The sequence below is a fragment of the Dermacentor albipictus genome, chromosome 1 (genome assembly GCF_038994185.2).
Source record: "Dermacentor albipictus isolate Rhodes 1998 colony chromosome 1, USDA_Dalb.pri_finalv2, whole genome shotgun sequence".
In the NCBI taxonomy this organism is placed as follows: domain Eukaryota; kingdom Metazoa; phylum Arthropoda; class Arachnida; order Ixodida; family Ixodidae; genus Dermacentor; species Dermacentor albipictus.
This window is the reverse complement of record NC_091821.1, coordinates 222514706-222536996: the sequence shown is the minus strand read 5'-3', so window position 1 is coordinate 222536996 and position 22291 is coordinate 222514706. Positions and strand designations below refer to the sequence as shown.

Sequence of the window (22291 nt, the reverse complement as noted above, 5' to 3'; positions counted from 1 at the left end):
CGGCTTCTCCGACAACCTACTTGGTGCCACTCTTGCATCTGAGAGCTGCGTTGTGGCGCCGCTCTTCGAATCTACTGCTGCACACCATAACCATTGTTAAATCTTCGCTGTCCCATCGCCTGAAAGGTACCTTTTACTTCCTAGCTTATCTAGTGAACTAGACTTGTGCTGATCACCTCTGGATCACCAAGGATTATGGCGATATTTGCTTCATGAAGCCGCAAACATCGCAAGCCGCACATGCAGAGCAGCGCGAGCGCCCTTGAATCGAAGGAAGTAGTACCCCTGTCACACGGGCACCCGCGAACTCCTTCGTTTTTGCGTCAAGAGAGTTGCACTCCGTGTCACACGGTCTCCCTTGCACTAAAGCATTTAAATGGAGATTAAATGGAGATGTTGGCGAAAGGAGTACGGCAATGACCGTTCCGGCTGGCCGGAGTACTCTCGTTCCCAGATAGCCACAGCTGAGAAGAAAACCACGCTAATAAAATCGTCGTAACTGGCGGGCTTACATATTTTAACATTATCATTTGTTTGCCTTGGATTACACACCACGTAGTGGCAGTATTTAATTTGTTTTTAAGGACATAGTGCCTGTACCCTCTACACCAATGCTTCGCCATGCCGCATGGGGAAATGTCGTGCCGCCATTTCGTTTGTTTATTCGCTTCGTCACTCCATCTGGAAGTAGTTGAGCTCACCGCAAGCACACGAAGATGCACGATTAGACAAAATCACAACTCGAAGCGCGCCGGTCGAACAACGCGACCCAAGCTGCCCTCGTACGAAAGCAAGAGCGCAGTGTGGCCAACATCGCTTTCAACTTCGCTATGCTTGGAAAACAAAAGTATTACGGTAACATACAGCAAACTTTCTCGATGTGATTTTATTAGATTACATACTGCGTTAAAAATAACCTCCTTTAACGGTGACTGTATGTGTGAGCAGCTGCACGCCGAAGTAAGCGCAGCAGCGCCATGTTTCTGTCCCATGCGGTGCCCGTGAAAAGCTCGCATTGCGCAGTGTAGCACGGCCGCAGCTCTATTGCCGTATATCTCAATTAGGGTGTTTCATGAGAACGGAGTTCACGGGTGGCCTTCTGACAGGGGTATAAGAGTACGCCACAGTGCACGTGCACCAATGAAATAGGCATCAACGCTGTGCATGATACGATCCGCCACATGATCCCGAAGGAAAACCGTCGACGCTTGGCGGCATCGATTGCAAGTATATTGTTGGCCTCGAATGTACGTAGAATTTTTGGTTTGTGCAACCTGTTTGAATATATTTTCTGTTCTTTTTCTTTTCTTTGTCTTTTTCTTTTTTTATTCGTTTTTCTTTCTTTCTTTAACGTGTCGTACCTTACCAGAAAGAAACTATGACGAACGGTCAAGATCCACCCGTATTCTATCCCATTGTTTTACTGCTGTTCACAGTAAAACAGCCAAGAGGAGCATATTTCTCTCAGCATTCGTTCAGCGTCAGTACAGCTCGGCAGAGACTTCAGGCTTCCGAGTCGGGCGAGCCCCAGAATTTATGGTGCATGCCTGGGAAAGAGTCAGGTCCCTCTGCGATGGCCTCTGCGGAGGATACTGAAGACTTTCAGGTCTGTCACACGAAAACAAGTTGATACTCGGGAGCGCCGGCGAAAGAGGGCCGAGAAAGAGTGAGCGACGGGCGCGTCAAGCTGCATAAACGAGTGGTGTTGGCGGCCGTGGTGGCCCGCTCGGCCGGCCGGCAGCAGCAGCAGCATCGAGAGGCCGAGCAAAGCGAGACGCAGCAGCCATTGCCCGCGACACACACTGGCCCTCGTGCCGCGGCAAAGTCGCTGCGCATCGCGCGGCGGAATTGCCTATTTCCCTGAATGGCCACTTGTGCCATTCGAGGCTCCGCCCGGAGTGTTGAAAAGAGGAGGCGAATGGCGCTCTCCAAATGGCACCGACGTGTCTTGTGTGGTATATTTACCACGTGTCAGTAATTAGGTGGTCCGAGGCGCGCTCTTTCTCTCCGGCGTACCGCGCTTTGAAAAGCCGCCGCCGCCGCCGCCGCCGTGAGCCTAAATGGAGCCGCAAACGGGCATTAATAGACGAGGCCCGAGTCGCCAGGCCCGCGTGTGGAAGCAGGAAAGCGTGAGCGCAACCCCCTTTCCTCCTCCGACTCCCGAGACGCCCCGGGAATTGTCTTGGTGGGCGAAATGCGCGCCTGCACGAACCGGCTGCGCTCACATTGCGCATGGCGAACCCGAGCGCGCTCTCAGGTGTGTCTACGCCGCCGTAGGCCGCGCCAGTGCCGCCCGGGAACGACGTCGCCTCTGCGACGGCGGGATTGCGTTTGGGCAGCTGCTGCCTGCGGGGCGACCTTCTCCACTGCCACGCTAACTGGCTCTCACGACCACGCTTTCTCTGACAAGACACGCAGCAATAAAAGACATCTCCACTCGATTTGCCACTTCGCGACGTGATCGCAAATACGCGACGTCAAAGGAACTCGACTATAGCGACTGCGAAGCACAAAGAAAGAAACACCGACTCGATAGCATGAGTGCATGTTGTTACATTCGGATGCGTGAATGAAACCCGCCGTTCAACATGAGCTCGAGTCTTCGAAAAAAAGAAACAAGGAAGGAAACGGGGACCTGTAACATATTCTTACTTTACTGTGTGTTGACTGTACTTTACTGGATTTCGTTAATAAGCGAATGACAACATCATAGTTCGTTTCTCTGACTCTTGAGGGTGTGACAATAACCATATGATGACTGACACACACAGACGCACACACACGCTGTGTGTGTGTGTGTTGTGTTATCGTGGGTGTTGCACTATCGATTTTGTTGGGTTCGACATTATTTGACGCATACTTCTGCGTTTTGTTCTTACGCATGCAAGCAGACAACTGTATCCGGTATGCTCGGAAGTATTTGTGATATTTTAATAAATATTCTCAAAGACGCACGCGACACATCTGGTAGCAGTGCTCAAATTGGAAACCCTTCTACACCAACTTAATTACCACTTCCTCGGCGCATAGGAATGCGTGACGGTGCGGCATGTGACTTCTGCGTGGTAACCCGAATAAACGTTTTTTGAATGCAGCGAGGTGAATTTTTTGTGGTGGAATACGTTAAGGTAAGAACACATTGTATAGTTACAATTAACATAAATGTGAGCTTTAAAACCAGCTTACTTTCCCAAACACTCGTCCCAAAGCTCACAGAAGTAGCTAGCTCTTCTAAAATGCGCACGCTAATGTCCTTAAGTTTTTTGATTCCGCAAGAAGTCATGAAACCGTTTTGGTGGCCATATTGGTGATAATACTTTTGGTGGTCCCCCTTCATGTTGGGCCCCTCTCTACTTCTGTGCTCGTTTTCGCGGTTCTATTGGCATCATTTATCAGTACCGCAGGGCAGGCCTTCCCCCAAGTTGGGGAGGCAGAAACACCATCAAACAATAAGACCTTGGGCGCCACCTCTTGATAGTTTTAAGGAAGGCAATCCCAGCTAGCCTCGCTTCATCCCTCTCGAGCCTTACAGCGACTACTTGAATCTAGAAAAGGATGCCCAAGAATGCGGCCACTAACTGCTTGTACTACATACACAAAAGGGCAATCAGCACAGTGTGCAAGCGATGTATGCTAACGCCAATAATACATACATATAGCTTATCAAATTACTACTGGAAGGCATGTCCTTGGGACCAGTCAAATTGACATCAACTCCCGGTAAAATAATATACTAACAAGAGACGTTAGTATACCGAGATGCCGAGAGGACCTTGGGTGTTTTCCTGGGAATCCAAAAATTTGATAATACCATTCAGCCACCGGCAAGGCACAACTACTGGCGTTAATATTCTTGAGGATAAGGGCATTGTGAACTCTAAAAAAAAAACCATTTGTGACAGTATCAAAGCAAGTTGCGAGCACACATTGATTCGGGCATTCCAAATGCACCAGAGCTGAATCGGAGTTTCAGCTCGAAACCGTGAAGGTGACTGAAGTACGAGAAGACCATTTCAATGCTGTATACCTACTAGAAACGTCAGCGCTGTCTAATAGTGGTGACATCACATGACGATTTGACGGAACAACTCAACTGTGAATATGCCCTTAGATATAGAAAGTGCTCCGGCGCTCACGTAGCAACTTCAATGTAATATCCGAAGGAGAAAGACAGAGAGCGAATCTTTCGAAACAATGCACATGAAAACTCTACTTAGAAGATACAATGGCTATCCCGCTGCCTATGCGCCTTTCATGCCATAGACACAACTGGGGTTGCAAGGCAGTGCACGTCTAGGTGCATCAGTGTCTGCTTTTCAGTTTTCTTCTGTGCAGCCTCTGCACCTACTTACCATTCGGACAGAATGATTCTCACGCTACAACACAGGCAAGACACACGCGAGCTAATGCTGCAGATCTTTGTTATTCCTATCGAAACACCTCCTCTCTCTACCATTCCCAGCGGCTGAAACGCCGTTGCCAGGCAACGATGCACTAAGAGTGGAAGGAGGAAGTGACGAAAGTATGGACACGGTGAAGAACATGCTTTAGCATGTGCTCTTGACTCAATGCACGTTATCCTTTGTGGGCTTCGGCCGCTGACTGCTAAGAGCGTCGTGCAGGTTAGTGACCTTCTGGGGCGACTCAGTTCCACGTCTCAGGGCGCGTATTTGCGGAAAGAATTTCTTACGATAGAATTGTTCGTACGTGCAGATGTCGGCTAATCGTGATGTCGGAGATATAATTCACCTAGGTGGAAGGCCAATGGCAAACAGCAAGTTACGAACGAAAAGCTTTGTGAATTCAGCACCAGTAGCACCACGTCGTCTGCATTTTGTGTATGTCCTGCTCACACACGAGATTGGCAGACAACGACCTTTTCTCTTGCGGGCATCGGCAACCGACCACTTTGCTATATCTATAGGCTTCTTAAGTCGAAATATTCACTGCACTACAGTCGATATGCCTTGAACGTTTTGCACAACACCGAACTGGCTGTAGCAGTGCACAACGTTCTGAAACTGCATTTATACATTCCTTTTTACTGTCGTCATACCGCTTTAGTTGTATGTTAAGTTCCGCGCTGGGTCTAGAGACGTAGTGAAGAGCGCGAGTGTGGAACGCGTGGACGCTATGAGCTAAGAGCAGGATGACTGTTGAGTCAGCTTTAGAAAAGCTTTTTTTATTGTTTTAACTTTGATGGAGTTAAGCCTTCTAGCAGTTCCTCGTAGGACATCGTACATACCCTTTGTTTCACACGAGTTCCCCTTTTTCACTGTAGAGCAGCAGGTGAGAACGCACTGTCTCAGGCATTGATCTGTCCGTCATCGAACAACTTATTTCTGGTAGTCATGACTTGAACAAAACGTGCTTCGAAGCAAGGAATGAACAGTATTAGAATTGGACCTATAGCTCTTGGTTGATTTTCAGATTTTATCCCTATTAAACTTTCGAGACACTTGAAGCAAGCACTCGAGTTCGCCAGGTTTTCTTCGTAGTGGTGCATCATTGACATACAGCTTTATTAGCGAACGCCAGGGGCGTAGCCAGGGGGGGGGGGGGGGGCTTATGGGGCTTCAGCCGCCCCCGAAATTTTTTCGTGCTGTCATGTGCCGCCGACCAAAACAACTCCCGGTGCCAGAAATCATGCTCGATTTTGTCTAGAATGTCCTTAATTCACGCTCTAAAAGACATTTGAGCGCGAACATTGCTAAATCGGGCTGGATTTCTGGGCAACGTCCATGCATCAGGAGTCGCATATCGTAACGCAAGGAGCCCCACCGGGCACAAAATTTCAAGGGCGTTTTGAAGGCGAGCGGGCTCGTCTCGGCATCTCGCGGAGGCCGCGGAATCTACGGAGCGCTTGGATTTCGATTCTGAAACGTTGGGGGTATAAAGTTCTCATAACATTTTGATGCGAAAGGTCCATTGACAACTTCAAAGTCGCGCTTTAGATTTTCAATTCCGGAACTTTTTGGGTTTAATGCTGTTGTAAACATTTGACGCCAAAGGTGCATCGACTTTTCTAAAGTCGTACATCGGGCTATACAACGAGACAAGCCAAATCAACATACTATCAGACAAGCTGACAAAGCACGCAGCGAGGTCCGATGAGACAAAGCGTTGTGGTGGTTCATTTGTGCCGTCAGGTCACAGAAAAGAATATACACATTTTTTTCACCTGCGCCAAAGCATCCATGTCAAGACACTAAAGCCACCATTGTAACTAAGTTCTTATTTATTTTTCTACCTAGACTTTTATTCGCGAGGATATATTGAGCCTCTTTGTCATTTATTTCTATTTTTTTTTTGTTCTCGCAACCCCCGGGCTGCGGATCCAGCCAGAGCGCATGCGTTTTTCTCGTGCTGCATCGATAACCGCGCGGCGCACTTGGCTGCGCGTTTGTTTTTCTCTGGCCGACTGCATTTTCGCCTGGCAGAGTTTTGGACGCTTTCTGGCTAGCAGACGAGAAAAAGAAACAATGCATAGTCGCTCGCCGCCAGCACTGCGGGGACTCGATGGATTGCAACGCGTTCGCTTGAGCGCAACCTCTCCGGAAAATTTTGTCTCGCCGTTGTAGGATACCGAGCAGTACGCGTATGGTTTTCTGTGGACCAAGCGTCACACGTTTTCTTCGATATTCCTTCGGTAGCCCCACTAGGTGCCCAAAGTAGGCATTCGATTGTAGCCAACATGCTTTCCTTTGCGTTATTCTATTTCGCCGCCCCCCGCCCACACACACAAAAAAAAGAAGACATTGTTGCGGTGCAGCGAATTTTCGCATGGGGAAAGTTCGATTTTGTTACTTCTTTTGCGGAAAGTAATGGGCGACGGGACGCTTCAGTTGCCGGATACTATTTTATTATTGCGATGGCAGCTCTATGAAGACTCCAGGCGCATTCCTGCCGTTGCCCTCATGTTCCGTATAAATAAAGGCCAAGGGCGATAACATCGTGACCGCGCGCCGCATGCTCTATGTGCGAGTGAAAACGTGCGGGGGGGAAGGGGAGGGGTTGAGCCGACGATGGTGGCTGCGTCTGGTGTGCGCAAGAGAGAAAAGCGGGGAGGAAGCGCGCCGCCTTCCGTCGCACGCGATACATTTTGGGAGTGGAGCGAAGGGGGGGGGGGGGTGCTGTGATCTGTGAATCTGTGGTTGCGCAACCTATTTATTTGCCTTGTTTGACGCATTATATATAGTGACTTTTTCTTAGGTACGTTGATTTATTGGTGACATTCGTATATTTAAATATCTTGTTGCGAGGTTTTGTGCATATGCGCAGTGAACATTGTTTCCAGTGACAATTTTTTGCCCTGTATCAAGCTGTATCTTCACATTTGTATATTCCATTGTATCTTCGCATTTCTAATGTACGAAGGCGAGTCAAATGAAAGTGAGAAAACCCGCCCCGCGCAATAATGGTTCGGTTCATTATTTTCGAGCCATGCGCGTAGCACATACGCATCTCATTTGCAAGTGACATGCAGAGGTGAGGTTAAATGTTCTTTAATGCTCTCATCATGGGGTTGAACATGGTTGCGTGACATAATGGACACTTCAAAAGTTGAACAGCTTGGTGTCGTGAGGTTTTTGACAAATGAAGATGTTTCCCAAAAAGAAATTATTCGCCGTATGGCTGCCGTATGCGTTGAACATTGCGTTTCATTGGCGCCTAAGAAGCGTTGTAGCAAACTGTTCAAAGAAGCACATGAAAGTTACAAAGACGATCCATGGCCGGGCCAAAGTCACTGTGAAATCACCCCCAATACAATTAAAAAGGCCATGGTTGCTCAGTGGCTATGGTGTTGGCTATGGCTGCTGAGCACGAAGTCGCGGGATTGAATCGCGGTCATGGCGGCTGCATTTCGATGGAGGCGAAATGCGAAAACACCCGTGTACTTAGATTTAAGTGCACGTCAAAGAACCCCAGATGAGGGTGACGAATTTTTGTCTGCAATTGTGACCGGGGATGACTCATGGTGCCCCTACTACTAGCCTGAAACACTACGGCAAATCTTACAGTGGAAACATTTGAATCCACCACTCCCAAGGAAAACAAAGGCCGTCAGTTATGCCGGAAAAGCGTTGACTTCTTTTTAGATCGTTAGGGGCCACTATTGGTTGAATTTTCTAAACCTGGAGAGACTCTAAATCGTTTCAGATATTGTGAAAGATCGGATCGACTGCGTGTCGCAATTAAGAACAAACGACGTGGAAAATTGAGCATTGGGGACATCTTGCTTCACGACGTTGCCCGTTCCCGCGTCGCTGATGTGGTTAATACAAAACTGGCAAAGTTCAAATGGGAAACGCTGCAACATCCCTCATGCAGCCCAGACCTGTTGCCTTGCGTCTTCCACATTTGGTGAAATTTGAAGAAACTACTCAAGGAAACCAGATTCGTGTCGGAAGATGACGTGTAGTCATTTACAGATTTTTGAGGCAGCAACCCAAGGAGTTTTATGAGACGGGAATTACGCGACTCGTTAGTAGGACAAGCGTCTAAATACTCATGCTGACTACTTTTATTTAAAGTACCCCGTTTGTCATATAATCGCATTGGCTCACTTTCGTTTGACTCGCCCTCGTATATGTTGCAGAACTCCTGCTTTTTATATGTGCTCTCTGTTGCGACTGTAATTTCGGAGCAAGTACTCGCAATGTACAACCGGTGACAGCTGCTCCTGCGCAATACATTCTAACAAAGGAAAACGTCATTGAGATTTTCCCCTGGTCGTTGCATATGTACAAAAATGTAAACAAGGTTGTTGAATGACACACACACACACATATATATATATATATATATATATATATATATATATATATATATATATATATATATATATATATATATATATATATATATATATATATATATATATATATATATATATATATATCAGGCCAAGCTGCAAAGTGAGCCCCCCCCCCCCGAACGAAATTTCTGGCTACGCCACTGGCGAACGCGGCATGCGGCTAAAAAGCTTTCAGACTTCGGTTCAGCTTAAACATGCAATTCTGCTTGGTGTCCGTATGAAATAATGGATTATTTTTTGTGTAGCAAGCTACACAGCTGAATGTCATGGCACATTTCTACCTTACAGTGTGCCTTGTTCATTCTCCCGACGTATCTGCGATGGCTTCGGCTAACAACGGAAGCTAATTACGCCCAGTGTAAACTATAAACAAATTTGCATTTGCATTAATTCTTGAGCCATCTGCAGTGCGTATATAATTCCATGCTGGAACATAAGTTATCAAAAATATGACTGCGGAGGCAACTTTATTGGGCTTATTGATTTCGTATTTCTTTTTCTTCCCTTTTTGTCGTGTCATTATGTGAAGAATTTGCACCATTCGAGACGCCATGCGGTTCCCCCTTGCGCGCTCAGGTCTCATCCGTTCGGCGGCGGACTGTCTGGTGGTGACTGCGATGACGCTAGAATCAAAAAGCAAAATAAGGTACTTCACGTTATCACTCTTAACAAAAGTTTAGGAAACAAGTTTTTTTGGTTTCACGTGCCAAACCAACGAAAGAGGGGGGGGGGGGGGGGGGAGTAATTTTTACCACCTTGGGCTCTTTAACGTACACCCAGTGTACGGTACACGGATGTTTTTTGCATTTCGCGCCATCGAAATGAGGCCTACGCAGGAGGGAATCGGACCCACGACCTTGTGTTTAGCAGCTCAGCGCCATAAGCTTTAAGGCATCACGGCGGATGAAAAATAAGTTCCCAATCTCAATTTTTTAGCTCTTGGCTCGCACACCTTCCTTGTTTTACTCGGTCCGCACAGGGGGAGACGTAAGCTTCCCTAACAACCAACCTGGAAAAAATATGTGCAATGAATTCAATGCCTGAAGCAATTTCACGGCAATTACCTCAAGTTCAACTGAACTTAGCTGAAGCGTATTGTGGATATTTTTGCCACATGATTAGCAGTTTATTCGAGTTAGAGCTTATTGCCTCTTAGCTACCCAGTACCGTGCACTATGATCTTCAGGAAAAGGTAATGCTGTCGCAACTGCCTCAAGAAATTTTGAACGCTTCCAGAAGGTCTGTCTGCTACATGAGTACTCAAAAAGAAGCAACAAGGAAATAAAGGCACGTGTGTAGCCAAGCTAATCTCTAGTACTTCAAGTAAGCAGGTATTTGTCCGAATATCTACGCATTACCTGCCGCGTTCACTTGGCCGTGTTGCCCTCGGACTGGCACATAAACTGCTTCTGGTTCTCAGTTTTGTAAATTGTCCGTGAAAATACAATAACCTACTTCCGAATCTTAAGGAGGACCAGCGCGGGTGCAAGGCTAAACGCTTCCTCGACTAATTCATTTCCTTGGTTAAATAAATTAATTTAGAGGTTTAACGTCCTAAAGAAACGCACGCGATATAAAAGATACTGTCGGCGCTCCGGATAAACTTGACCACCTCGATTTATTTACAGTGTACTCGAAGCACCGAACACAATCTCTTTTGCATTCCGCACCCATCGGAAAGCAGCGCTTGATTTTACCTTCGTGGGGTGCTAGGTAGGGAAACTGATGACTGCAATAGCCCTTGCTCTGTTCAAGAGGGCCACGTGTAATGTTCTAGAAGATTGCCGTCCAGCCTCTCCCATGGCTCGCACTTTTAGGATTCTAGAAGAACGCGTGATTCGAACCGTGATTACTTTGCTAGATAGTCAGTGGGTTATTTCAACCTGTTAGTACGTTTTTGTACAACGAAAAAGGCACCCATATTCTGTTAGAGGAATTTGCGAAAATTTTGAACAAATTATTGCTAATGCGACTTGCTAGATTACGCTTCCATGAGTCACGTATACGAGTACATTACTTAAAAGCTTCCTGCAGGATAGTCTATTAGACAGCTTAGAATTGACTTCTCCGTAATTAAAGCAGGTGTTCTGCAAGCCTCGATTTTATGTCCGCTATCATTTAATACTGAATTCATTGAAGTTGTTGCAGCTCACTTGTTTTAATGTACGCATGGCATAGTTATAGTGTCTCGTGTTAAACATTATTCAAGAGCAATTGATGCTCTTGAGGATGTGTGCACAAAAGTCAGGACATGGTGTGTAAACAATCTCATTAATATCAGCCTCGTGACTTGTAACTGCATTGCATTGATGTATTTCTGCTCCATAAATGTCTTGGTTTGACTTCTGACAGTAACTTTGCTTGGAGCTAGTACCTTACCCAGGTTTCTAAGTTTCATGATTTGCATGATCAGTTTTATGATTGATATAGAATATTTGGTGCTATACGCCCTTTTCAGTCAGAGAAATTATTGTTGTGCTTTATGTTACAGCGTCATCCGCTGTGCAATAACTCTATGTGGTCACTGAGCTTTCTTTGGCAAAATATAATTAACGCAATTCTGCTCACTTTATTTAAAAAAGCGTTTCGTGCGGTTTACGCGCTCAAGACGAGGGCGATGCCTTTAAAGCATTTGACTGCACCGCTTTATTATTTTCCTCTTGGAGACCTGTTGTCCTTACACGCTGTTGGTTCACTTCGCAAAAAAGTACCCTATATTCCTGCGTAAAGTCTCATGCTAAAATATAGCTACTGAACACCACTTCACAACACTCCGAATGACAAATGAACACATGGTTACTACGTCCCAAAATGTTTTCTTAGCCTACCACCAAGTTTATTCTCCACGAACTCCGGGAATAACTACAAAAAAAAGAATAAAAGAGGTTGTTGCGACACACACACACTTGTGAACTACGATCTTCGTTTTCTGTCGTTTTGTCTCAGGAAGTCTTCCTTCCGTTATTTTCGCACTGAACACTCGTTTATATTCTGCGAGACTGACTGCTTTACCTAATTTCACCATCCTGCTTTAATCTGCTTTTGCAAAATTATTATTCGCATTTGCTTCCCGATGGGCTCTCACTCTGACGGCCACCATGCATATTTCTACCGCACTTTCACAAAATCTGGCTCCTACGACAGCCTGTCCTACCAAGCTGACTCTTGAAACCACGACAGAAAAGCTTTCTTCACTCCTATTCCTGGTCTGGTGTCTTCCATCAACGCTTCTGCCATTGCGCACAATTTGCTCGTGCCTTTGGTTATATGTATATAAGTATATACGACATCACCAGTAGTCGTACGTTCTCCTGTGTCTGTTGCACTTGTCATGTGTACCCTTCACCGATCTCTAATCTGTGACCTGCCTCGCTCATCGTGTCAGCTTCCCAGTCACGAGCTTCTGCTCTCTCGACAGTCATCGTGCGCTAAGCCAACGTCGAGTTTCTCCGCGAACCAACCGCTGCTTTGGCGAGGCCTTTTTCAGATCGCACTGACAGCCGTGAATCATGTGTGCGCTCGACCAGACAAACCATAGTTCCGCCCACGGCGCCTCTCTCGGTATCGCGATTTGATCCCGGACCATCGTAGCGCAATGTTTTTTCCTTCTTTTAAAGCAGTGGCACGTCTGAACGGTTCGCTGAGACACTCGTAGTATTGCAGCTGTAAGAAAGGAAGCAACACGAGTGCCACTCCCTTTTTTCTTTCTTTTGTGTCTGTGTCTTTTTATACTGCTTTTAAAGCGTACTTAGCTACCAAACGGCCCAAACAGCTATACTTTGTAGTGTTTCGCGGTAAGAAGCTGCGTGCTCCTCCGAGGAAGCCGTGTGGGCGGAACTGCGAAGCCACTGGGAGGCACGTACCGTCGTCGAAGTGCGGCATCAGGAAAGAGCGCGCCACGATGAGCCCCATGGCGAAGTGGAGCAGGCCGGAGACGAGGAACAGGAGCACTTGCATTGGCGACCGCAGCCAGGGGAACCACAATGGCTCGGCGCCGTCCTCGAGGTGAGCCTGGATCTGACTGGCCGGGGCTATCGATTGGCTGGGCGGGCCTTCCACCTCGTTTCTGAAACAATCAGCGCCTACGATTAGAAGCGACCAGAGTTTTGCCTTCACTTTTCAATTCAGTTCTTTATTTTTTTCTGCCCGGTGAGCGAAAGTACCAGCCAAGAAGCTACTAGACTGAGAGGCTTGTTGAAGAAAAGTAGGTTAATGCGCAGCAAAGAAGTTGCTTAGATGGCGTGAACTTTGTAGGATACCGAAATAGGCGCGGGCAATCTTTGTGCTCAACGAGCTATTATAGCCCGCTGGAACAGGTTCTACACAAATAGACAAGAGCGCAGCAAGGCGATAGCTACCACATGAAACAAACGTCAACAATTAGAAATTGAAGAATAACTATGATTGTGTTTAGTCTATTTCTTTATTATTTCCATTCCAATTATCTTAATTGAGGAGATGGGGTGGGAAGGGGGAGGCTATAATTTTTAACCCAGGAATCCATGTACCATGAGAAGTCTTTGACCTATACCAAATGGTCGCGGTATCTTACACCAATTGAGTCAAGAGAAAAAGCGAAGTCTCTGATTTTTCGTAACCCCACCGTAGTGGCTTAGTAGCGTTCTAATGCTGATGACGGGGTCGCGGGCTCGATTACCGGCCGTGCAGACTAAATTATGATGTCGTAGGAGTGCAAGAACGCTGGTGTACTGAGATTTGGGTAAACGTACGTGGATGTACGTGGATGTACGTGGATGTACGTGGTTAAAATTAGTATGGAGCCCTCCACTGTGAACTCTCACGTACACCCCCCCCCCCTCCCAAACCCACCCTCATTTTTTTTATTGCTTTGAGACATTAAACTCCCCGAAGCAATCAAATAAAAAATTAATTAGATGGTTTTAACTACGAGACTTCCCCTACCCGTCCGAGTTGCTTTGCCACGTTGCGTACATAAATCAACCAATTAGCCTCTTAATATTTTCTTTAAACACGCAAGGGAACCTTCACCAAGATGACTCTTCCTTTTTCCTTTGAGACTATGTCCTTGACCACAATTTCACAGTTACTTGTTGATTGCGGCACTCACTTTGCATTATTACAATGCAAGAACAGCATCTCTCCGCTTGGCTGTATTAATAGGCTGTGTTACCAGCGAAGACATTAAAACAGCCAGAAGAGAGCGTCCAGCAAACAAAATAAAAAGAACCGAAAATGCCGGAATAACAGTTGCCATGATTCAATGGCAGCCGTGAGCCGAAGTGAGCCCCCCCCCCCCCCCCCAAAGACCCATGCGAATGCAAACTTATACAGGAAGGCCAGCACTACAATGGCGAAGTGCGTGTGTTGATAATAAGGTCTTTTTCAACGCACGCTACGATGATATGCTCGTATTTTGTCTTCTCGTATCTGCACCGTTTCGACAGCGTAGACATATCGCGACGGCAGGACCCGAGGGATGAAGGTATTCTGTTTCGATTCCCGTCACTGTCACGCTGCTTCGTCAATGGACACGACTGGCTACAAGTTACATGCATTAGACAAAAGCGTGCAAATAAGATGTGCACAAGTTCTGTACAAAGGTCGTGCACGGAGCGCTTAGACTTCAGTTGCCTGATTTAGTGCGTAAAGCGGCTCTAAGTCTATTGCTATGTCTAGAGAGTCAGATAAAAAAAAATGATAAGTAATACGAGTGGATCGCTGCGTGCACGTGAACAGAAGAGAGAGAGAAAAAAAAACATACGCGCCATAACCACCATACGATTATGAGGCGCGCCATAGTGGCGGACACCGTATTAATTTCGACCACCTGGGGTTCGTTAACGCACACGTTGCACCCCATTGAAGTGCGACCGCCGCGGCCGGGTTCAAGCCCGCGACATTGAGCTCGGCAGCGCAACACCATTAGAACAATAAAAGAAGGGAACTCCACTGTATTCTGCAATGCAAGATGTTTCTATATGTCATGTGACGGGCTATTTTGTTTCGAAAAAATACGTACCTGTCAAACTGATAATATAGTTATCATCCACTCTCCAAACGCATTATTGCATGTACCAACTTAACAAACACAATAAAAATATCATGATCACAAACAAATCAAACCCGTATCTCAATCACACCCGAACATGCAATATACATTACCAGAAACACCTCTTTTAGGCAAGAATTTTTCTTTGTGTTAAGGTTGTTCAAAACTGCGATGCTCTGAAATAAAGCATGTATGAAGCAATACTAGTTTAGTTGTTGATGGCTTAATTTTTTTTTTGGCTGCTTCTGTCTAAATATTTCGTAAATTTAGCTTGAGTCATCTCACTGTAAAAAAAAAAAAAAAACAGCACTGTCCTATAAATTCAGTATAAAGCGATGGTAATAAATTCAGGCATGCATATTCATGCGTGGATTTGCCCTCATCTCTTTGATGCATGGGTTTGCCCGCATATTTAGTTTTATTTTGCACAGGTACCAAAGCAAATAAATTTATCACCGCTATACTTACAAACAACTGCTAAAGTTACGTCAACGGCCACTGCTTATATGTAAAGAAAACACAACAAACAATGAAAACCTCGCAGGATGCGCTGCAACCATTGTGGGATGTGCCGACTTACATCACATCGTGAAGCTAAGCTTGCTTCTATATTGTCGCACTGCATTTGTTGTATTGAACGTACATGCCCCGTCCACCCCTTCTGATACGACCCTATCGATCAGCTTGCGCTATTCGCGATTATAAAATCAAGCAGCTCAAAAGTGGCAGCAGCATAAGTTCACGTCCGTTGCACTTACCGCTTTTTGTACCTGAAAGTCATCATGTTAAAGCGAATGTCCGCTCTGGAAAAAAAAAAGAAATGCACAAAGAATTACAAACTTCGCGAGATCACTTTGTTAAAGTAATGGGCTAGCTTGTAGAATTGCGAATTGGCCGCCGGTCTTAGTAAAAAGTTGGCCTCCACTGTACCTGTACAACAGCGATCCCGAATCAACACAGCTAGCTTGGGCGGCTTTCGTTGTTACTGTTTTTGTAACAAGAAAAGATAAAGAAGAAATATCGCAAAATACGAAATTTTACTCTGGCAGGAAAAATACTTAGAGCCCGTATCCACAAAAGCTGTCTTACGTAAGCGCATTTTCACAACAGCCCGCGTTCAGGCTCACACCATTCATTAGAGGCATCGGCGCGACAACGAAACAATCACCACGGCGATCGCTTACATAAGAAAACACTAGTGCATACTTAGGGACTCGGATACTCTAGCTTCTTATTGAATCATGGCTCAAAGGATTAATGCCATGGTCGAATAATGTCTGGGCCGGGGGCCGCTCCGGGTTTCAGTTAGTCGGCAGCCGTAGAGAGCAGTAAGTGACTAGTTGGCTAAAGCTTCATCAATAGAGGTTGAAAGGTTGGGCTTACTTTTTCGTGACCCTGTAGGATTGTTCCTCATTGCGCTCTTCTGTTTGGTAATCACTCATGTTGCATGGCTCTGTAATCGTGAAAGGCGGAAAGTTGGATTACAGTTTTGCATATGAATATAGGAGACGGTGATCATCAGAGAAGAAAAATGTAATTTGTATATTGCTTCTAAATAAGTAACAGGTACGATGCGATTTCGCTTACTAGGTGGCCTAGGTCTTTTAGAAACTGCTTGAAAAACTGCCCCGCAGTTACACACTCTTATTTAATTTCTGTCAACAGCTCTCACTGCTGAATATTAGTTTGATGTATAAGTTCATACATTTCCAGTCACTTGGAAATGCCCAGTTGTATACTTACTTTAATGCATTACTAAACAACCAGTTGTCAATGTTTTAAGAGACCGAAGGCAATTTTAGCTCAGTATTAGCTTCGCACGTTGCCGACGGGCCTCGTTATAAAGCTACATCACCTACTTGACAAAACAACGCTAAAACAGACGAGGATAAAGAAAAGGAGGCGCACTCTCTCAACTACAATTTATTTGTGAAAACCAGAAGTTTTTTTTTGCCAAGTTGTTCAATGTATAGACTACATGTATTTTGTTTTCACGAGTAAACTGTATATACTTGTGAGTCAGCGCTCGTGTACGTACCTGTATTTCTTTGTCCTCGTCTATTTTAGCGCTGTTTTGTCAAGTATGAACGATCACCAAATAGTATAAATTTCCCGGTTAGCGCATCTTTTATAGCAGACGATGTGTTGCCTTGTTATGCACGTACGCATCAGCAGCATATTCACGCTAGGATCCTTCTCACACACATTCTTAAATGCACATAATCTACCTTTAAGATTTCCCCGACCGATAAATCCGAGACGATGCGTGTAATCAACCGAACACCGAGATTGCAAAGTAAAAAAATGCAGATATGCAATTTTCTTTTTAGATGTATCTAATCCCACGGCTTATGTAGTACTGCTTCTTGTGCATTTAAGAGAACGATGATGATGTGGTGCGTGTAAGTGATGCGTTGCTGTGGAATAAATATACAAGGTGGGCATATATAGTTATTACAAGTGCAGCCCCCGTGGGCGGCATAGTAGGCGCATGCTTTTCTCCCGAAAACATATAACACGAATTCACAAAGCTTTTCTTTTGTAAGTGATTGTGCCATTCACCAGTTGCCTTTGCAGACTTCTACACGGTGCCGAAAAAAAAGTTATCGACTACAACTAAAATTACTTCATTCCAAAAATTAATTCACTACCGCGACCAATTACTGCCCCACAAGAGCAACTGAACAATTACTAGTGACTATAATCGATTGCTTTTACATTAATTTAATCGCAACATTGATTAAAATTTATATGCTGGTAGAATTCGCGGAAAGGAATAAGCTCCGAATAATGAATACCGTCTTCGGGAAGCGTTGTAAAAAAATGGACCTAAAAAGCCCTAATGAAGAAACAAGAAATGAAATAGATTTCGTACTTTCTGCCGATCCCAGCATAGTGCAGGATGTAGATGTGTTAGGAAGGATAAAATTCAATGATCATGGTTAGAGAGGTCTAGGATTCACCTAAATATGAAGAGAGAAAGAGTAAAATTAGTCAAGAAGAAACAGGCTAACCAAGACGCAGTGAGGGTAAAAGCAGACAAATTCAGGCTGGTGCTTGGAAACAAATATGCAGCCTTAGACCAGAGAAATGAAGACGACATAGAGGTAATGAATGAGACCGTAACTAGACGTAAATAACTAACTAGGCCTCAGAAGCAGCATTTGAAGTGGCAGGTAAGGCACCGAAGCAACCAGTAGGTAAGCTATCCCAAGTAACGAAGCACCTAATAAAGAAACGACAAAGAATGAAAGTGTCCAACTCAAGAGATAAGATAGAATTCGCGGAACTGTCCAAACTGATCAACAAGAAGAAATGTAAGGGGTATTCGAAATTATAACGTGAGAAAGACTGAGGAAGCAGTAAAAAATGCACGCAGCATGAAATCAGTGAGAAGGAAACTTGACATTGGACAAGCCAAGATGTATGCACTGAAAGATATGCAGGATAATATCATCAGCAATTTCGAAGATATAGTAAAAGCAGCGGAAGAATTCTATACTGACCTGTACAATACCCAGAGCAGGCAGGATACCTTCATTCGAAGTAGTAATGAACAGGATACAGAGGCTCCTTCTATAACTAGCGATGAAGTTAAAAGGACTTTGCAAAACATGAAGCGGGCAAAGACGGCAGGAGAAAATGAAATACCAGTCGATTTAATTAAAGATGGAGGAGATGTCATGCTGGAAAAGCTTGCGGCCCTTTATACAAAAATGTCTATTGACTCCAAGGGTCCCAAAAACTCGAAGAATGCAAACATTATAGTAATCCACAAAAAAAGGAAGGCGATAAAGAAGTGAAAAATTATAGGCCCATTAGCTTACTCCCGGTATTATATAAATTATTTAACAAAATAATAGTGAATAGACCAAGGGCAACACTGGACTTTAGTCAACCAAGGGAACAGGTTGGCTTCAGGAAGGGAAACTAAAATGGATGACATCCACGTCAGTAATCAGGTTATCGAGAAATCCGCAGAGTATAATAAGCCTCTCTATATGGCTTTCATAGATTACGAAAAGGCATTTGATTCAGTAGAGATACCAGCAGTCATAGAGGCATTATGTAATCAAGGAGTACCAGAACGCTTACGTAAATACCTTGGAAAAGATCTACAGAGGTTCTACAGCTACCTTAATTCTACAGAAGAAAAGTAGGAAGATACCTAGAAAGAAAGGGGTAAGACAAGGAAACACAATCTCTCCAATGCTATTCACTGCGTGCTTGGAAGAAGTATTGAAGTTATCAAACTGGAAAGGATTAGGTGTGAGGGTCGATGGCGAATATCTCAGCAACCTCCGGTTTGCAAATCACATTGTCCTGTTCAGCAACACTGAGGACAAATTGCAACAAATGGTTGAGGACCTTAACAGACAGAGTATAAGAGTGGGGTTGAAGATTAATATACAGAAGACTCAATAATAAAGTATAGGAGTTAAGTTGAAGATTAATATGCAGAATATTCACTAATGCTCAATAGCCTGGCAAGGCAACCAGAGTTCAAGATAGCCAGCCAGCCTCTAGAGTCTGTGAAGGAGTATCGTTACCTAAGTCAATTAATCACAGGGAACCCTGACCATGAAAAGGAATTTTACAGAATAATTAAAAAATGGGTTGGAGTGCAACTGACAGACATTGTCCGATTATGACTGGAAGGTTACCGTTATCATTGAAAAAGAAGGTGTATAATCAGGGCATTTTACCGGTGCTAACATATGTGGCAGAAACTTGGAGGTTGACAAAGAAGCTCGAGAACAAGTTAAGGACTGCGCAAAGAGCGATGGAACGAAAAATGTTAGTCGTAACGTTACGAGATAGTAAGAGAGTGGTGTCGATCAGAGAGCAAACGGGAATAGCCGATATTATTATTGACATTAAGAGAAAAAAAATGGCTGTGGCTTAGGTAAGGTTAAGCCCAGGATGCGAAGCATACTAGCCTTTATTTTAGTTGTTGAACCACTGTTTAGCCTGGTGAACTGCTGTTGCTTGGCTATATTTGATTCGGCTAGACGAAGAAACAACTCATGCATTACTTCTTCGCCTTCAAGAGTGGAACGCGACAGCGTTCCCGTCGACCCGCCAAGGGGTGTAAGACAATGGGCTACAGGGCAGCGACTACGCGCCCCGCATTGGACGCGGTGAGCGTCGAGCAAAGCAGCGTTCGGCGCGGCAACGAAATGTGCGCCTGAGCAAGAGACGCACGCCTTAGAAACAGCGCGTTTCTAAGGCAACACCGCATTCACTAGAGGCGCTTTTGTACCGCTTTGAAGCGTTGTACTCGTGGCTCAGTGGTAGCGTCTCCGTCCCACACTCCGGAGACCCTGGTTCGATTCCCACCCAGCCCGTCTTGCAAGAGTTGAGCCAAAGCCACTTCTCCTCTGTCGTGACGTCACGGTGTCACGTGATTTCATGGTCACCGCCGCGCCTGAGGAGCTGGGTTGAGCCCTCGTAATATGCTTCGCATAAAAAAGATAGAGCTTAGCAGGCCATGTAATGCGTAGGATATATAACCGTTGGACCATTAGGGTTACAGAATTGGTACCATGAGAAGGGAAGCGCAGTCGAGGATGGCAGAAGACTAGGTGGAATGATGAAATTAGGAAATTTGCGGGCGCTAGTTGGAATCGGTTGGCGCAGGACAGGGGTAATTGGAGACTGCACGGAGAGGGCTTCGTCCTGCAGTGGACATAAAATGGGCAGATGATGATTTATTAACCTTTTATTAACCTTGTAAAATAGTGTAAATAGAACGAGCTGACCTGGCTCTTTCAGTGCGCCTTGTGCACAGCTCTTGACACGTGGTTATCGTCTTAAAAAATTGCTTTTCAAGATTCCCTTTCATCATTTTCCCTCGTTTTCTTGTGAGGACATCAGCAAGAACACTGAAAGCTCGCTAGATTTGTGTGCTGGAGGCAAGGACGGTTTTGTAACATACGACCACTAGACGGGAAAATCAGCCAACAGAGTTGGGCAAATATCCATTGAGAATAAGGACCAAAAGCAAAGTCTAAATTTATGAACGTTAGTGTTGTGACGCGGTGGTGCTCGTTCCGCATAGTGTCGTGAAACCATCGCTAGATGCAGAATGCGGTGCCTACAAGACAGGCAGAGCGACCTGCCCTTAAGATGAAGAAACAAATACTGAGCATACTATTGCCTCTCGCAGAGTGCGTATCGGTACGGCTATTGTGTGGCACGACTGCATGCATTGCTATATGTAGTTCGTGCTAAATTCAAGGGCTCAAAGCTGCGCCACCTGTTCCAGCTGTCTCGTCAGTAAAGTAACTGGCTAGAGGTCACTGGTTACTGAAAAAAATAATTGAATTAGAGTGAGCGCTACGGAATAAAAAAAGCAGTCGATCAATTACAAAACTAGAATAACGTTCATTGATTACAATTAATTACATGGAATTCTTTGCGTGCAAGTTTGTGCCTTTGCCAAGAATATGTTCAATACCATGATAGGCTAAAATTGTTCCTTACGAACCACTCTTGCGCAAGAGGGATTTGTTAATACAAGCAGTATTCACAAAAAATTTTCTTACGCTTAACCTATTCCTAAGAAAATTTAAGGCAATCCTGGTGTCGTACCTCATATTAGCGGAGTCGGCTGGTCAGTGGCAAACAGCACTTACGAACGAGAAGCTTTGTGAAATCCGGATTTGACTTGAGCGGCATCCAATGATATGGGGCGATGCTAGCGACGTCTTTGCCCTTATTGCCAGTCCAGCCCTATTAACTGAATGAAAATCTGTTCCGACGTCGAACCTTTGCTTTCACTGAAGCGAAATGGTTGCGCGTATCGCCTTCGACGTTTGTTGTAGGCACTTTAGCGCCATTCGGGCTTCGCACTGAAAGAAATGCCAACGCTTAAGCAAACGGCCTTCAAGGCTGAGCCTGTACCTGTGCTGGGCGCACTGCTTGAGGCGGCTTGTTTGGTGCTCATTCCACAGCGTGCTCGTCAGGTAGACAACCGGGTGAAGACGTCCATGGCGATTTCGGCGCCGACAAGCTCGCAACGGAGCGCCCGCTGAACGCCTGTCGCGATACGCTTCTTTCTCTTCGGTTTGCGACTGGACCGGCCTCTAACGCTGTTCCATACACTCTCTGCGACACCATTCCTGTAAGTGCGGAGCGTATCGGTCCATGTTCTTTTATTCGCACTCAAACATTAAAAAATAATAATAATAGAACAAGATATGGTGACATGCACAGGCAGCTCCTAAGAGATATTGAAGAGTGAATTTCGTCGTCTTCTTTGAGTTCTTCACATCAAGAATCCAGTTCGTTTAGCAAAAATGGGTATTCCGTTGCTCGCTTTGGCGCTTCTCTGATCATGCTGTCTAAGCACTTTTCGCAAGGTAAAATTCTGTCTATACCGTTTCTCATATATAGGGAATTATAGAAATAGGCTATCCAAACCACTTTGGGTACAGAAA

The 22291-nt window shown here is 45.2% G+C and overlaps 1 protein-coding gene across 1 annotated transcript; it reads right to left on the bottom strand.

Annotated features, from left to right (window-relative positions):
- Nucleotides 1-9256: 9256 nt before the first annotated feature.
- On the bottom strand, nt 9257-21952 carry LOC135912048 (uncharacterized). The gene is made up of 5 exons (XM_065444423.2): nt 21756-21952; nt 16233-16302; nt 15608-15652; nt 12682-12884; nt 9257-9441 (listed from the first exon to the last, which is right to left on the bottom strand). Exons 1-5 carry the CDS (start codon nt 21796-21798, stop codon nt 9398-9400), a joined length of 405 nt encoding a protein of 134 aa, XP_065300495.1. The 5' UTR covers nt 21799-21952; the 3' UTR covers nt 9257-9397.
- Between the last annotated feature and the right edge of the window lie 339 nt (nt 21953-22291).

What these genes read in the sequence shown, in the direction of transcription:
- LOC135912048 (XM_065444423.2), bottom strand. Translation starts at nt 21,798, where the DNA reads ATGAGCACCAAACAAGCCGCCTCAAGCAGTGCGCCCAGCACAG. An exon ending in TCCTACAGGGTCACGAAAAA is followed by an intron (nt 15,653 to 16,232) that starts GTAAGCCCAACC and finishes TTTTTTTTCCAG; the next exon opens with AGCGGACATTCGCTTTAACA. An exon ending in GATGCCGCACTTCGACGACG is followed by an intron (nt 9,442 to 12,681) that starts GTACGTGCCTCC and finishes TTTTGATTCTAG; the next exon opens with CGTCATCGCAGTCACCACCA.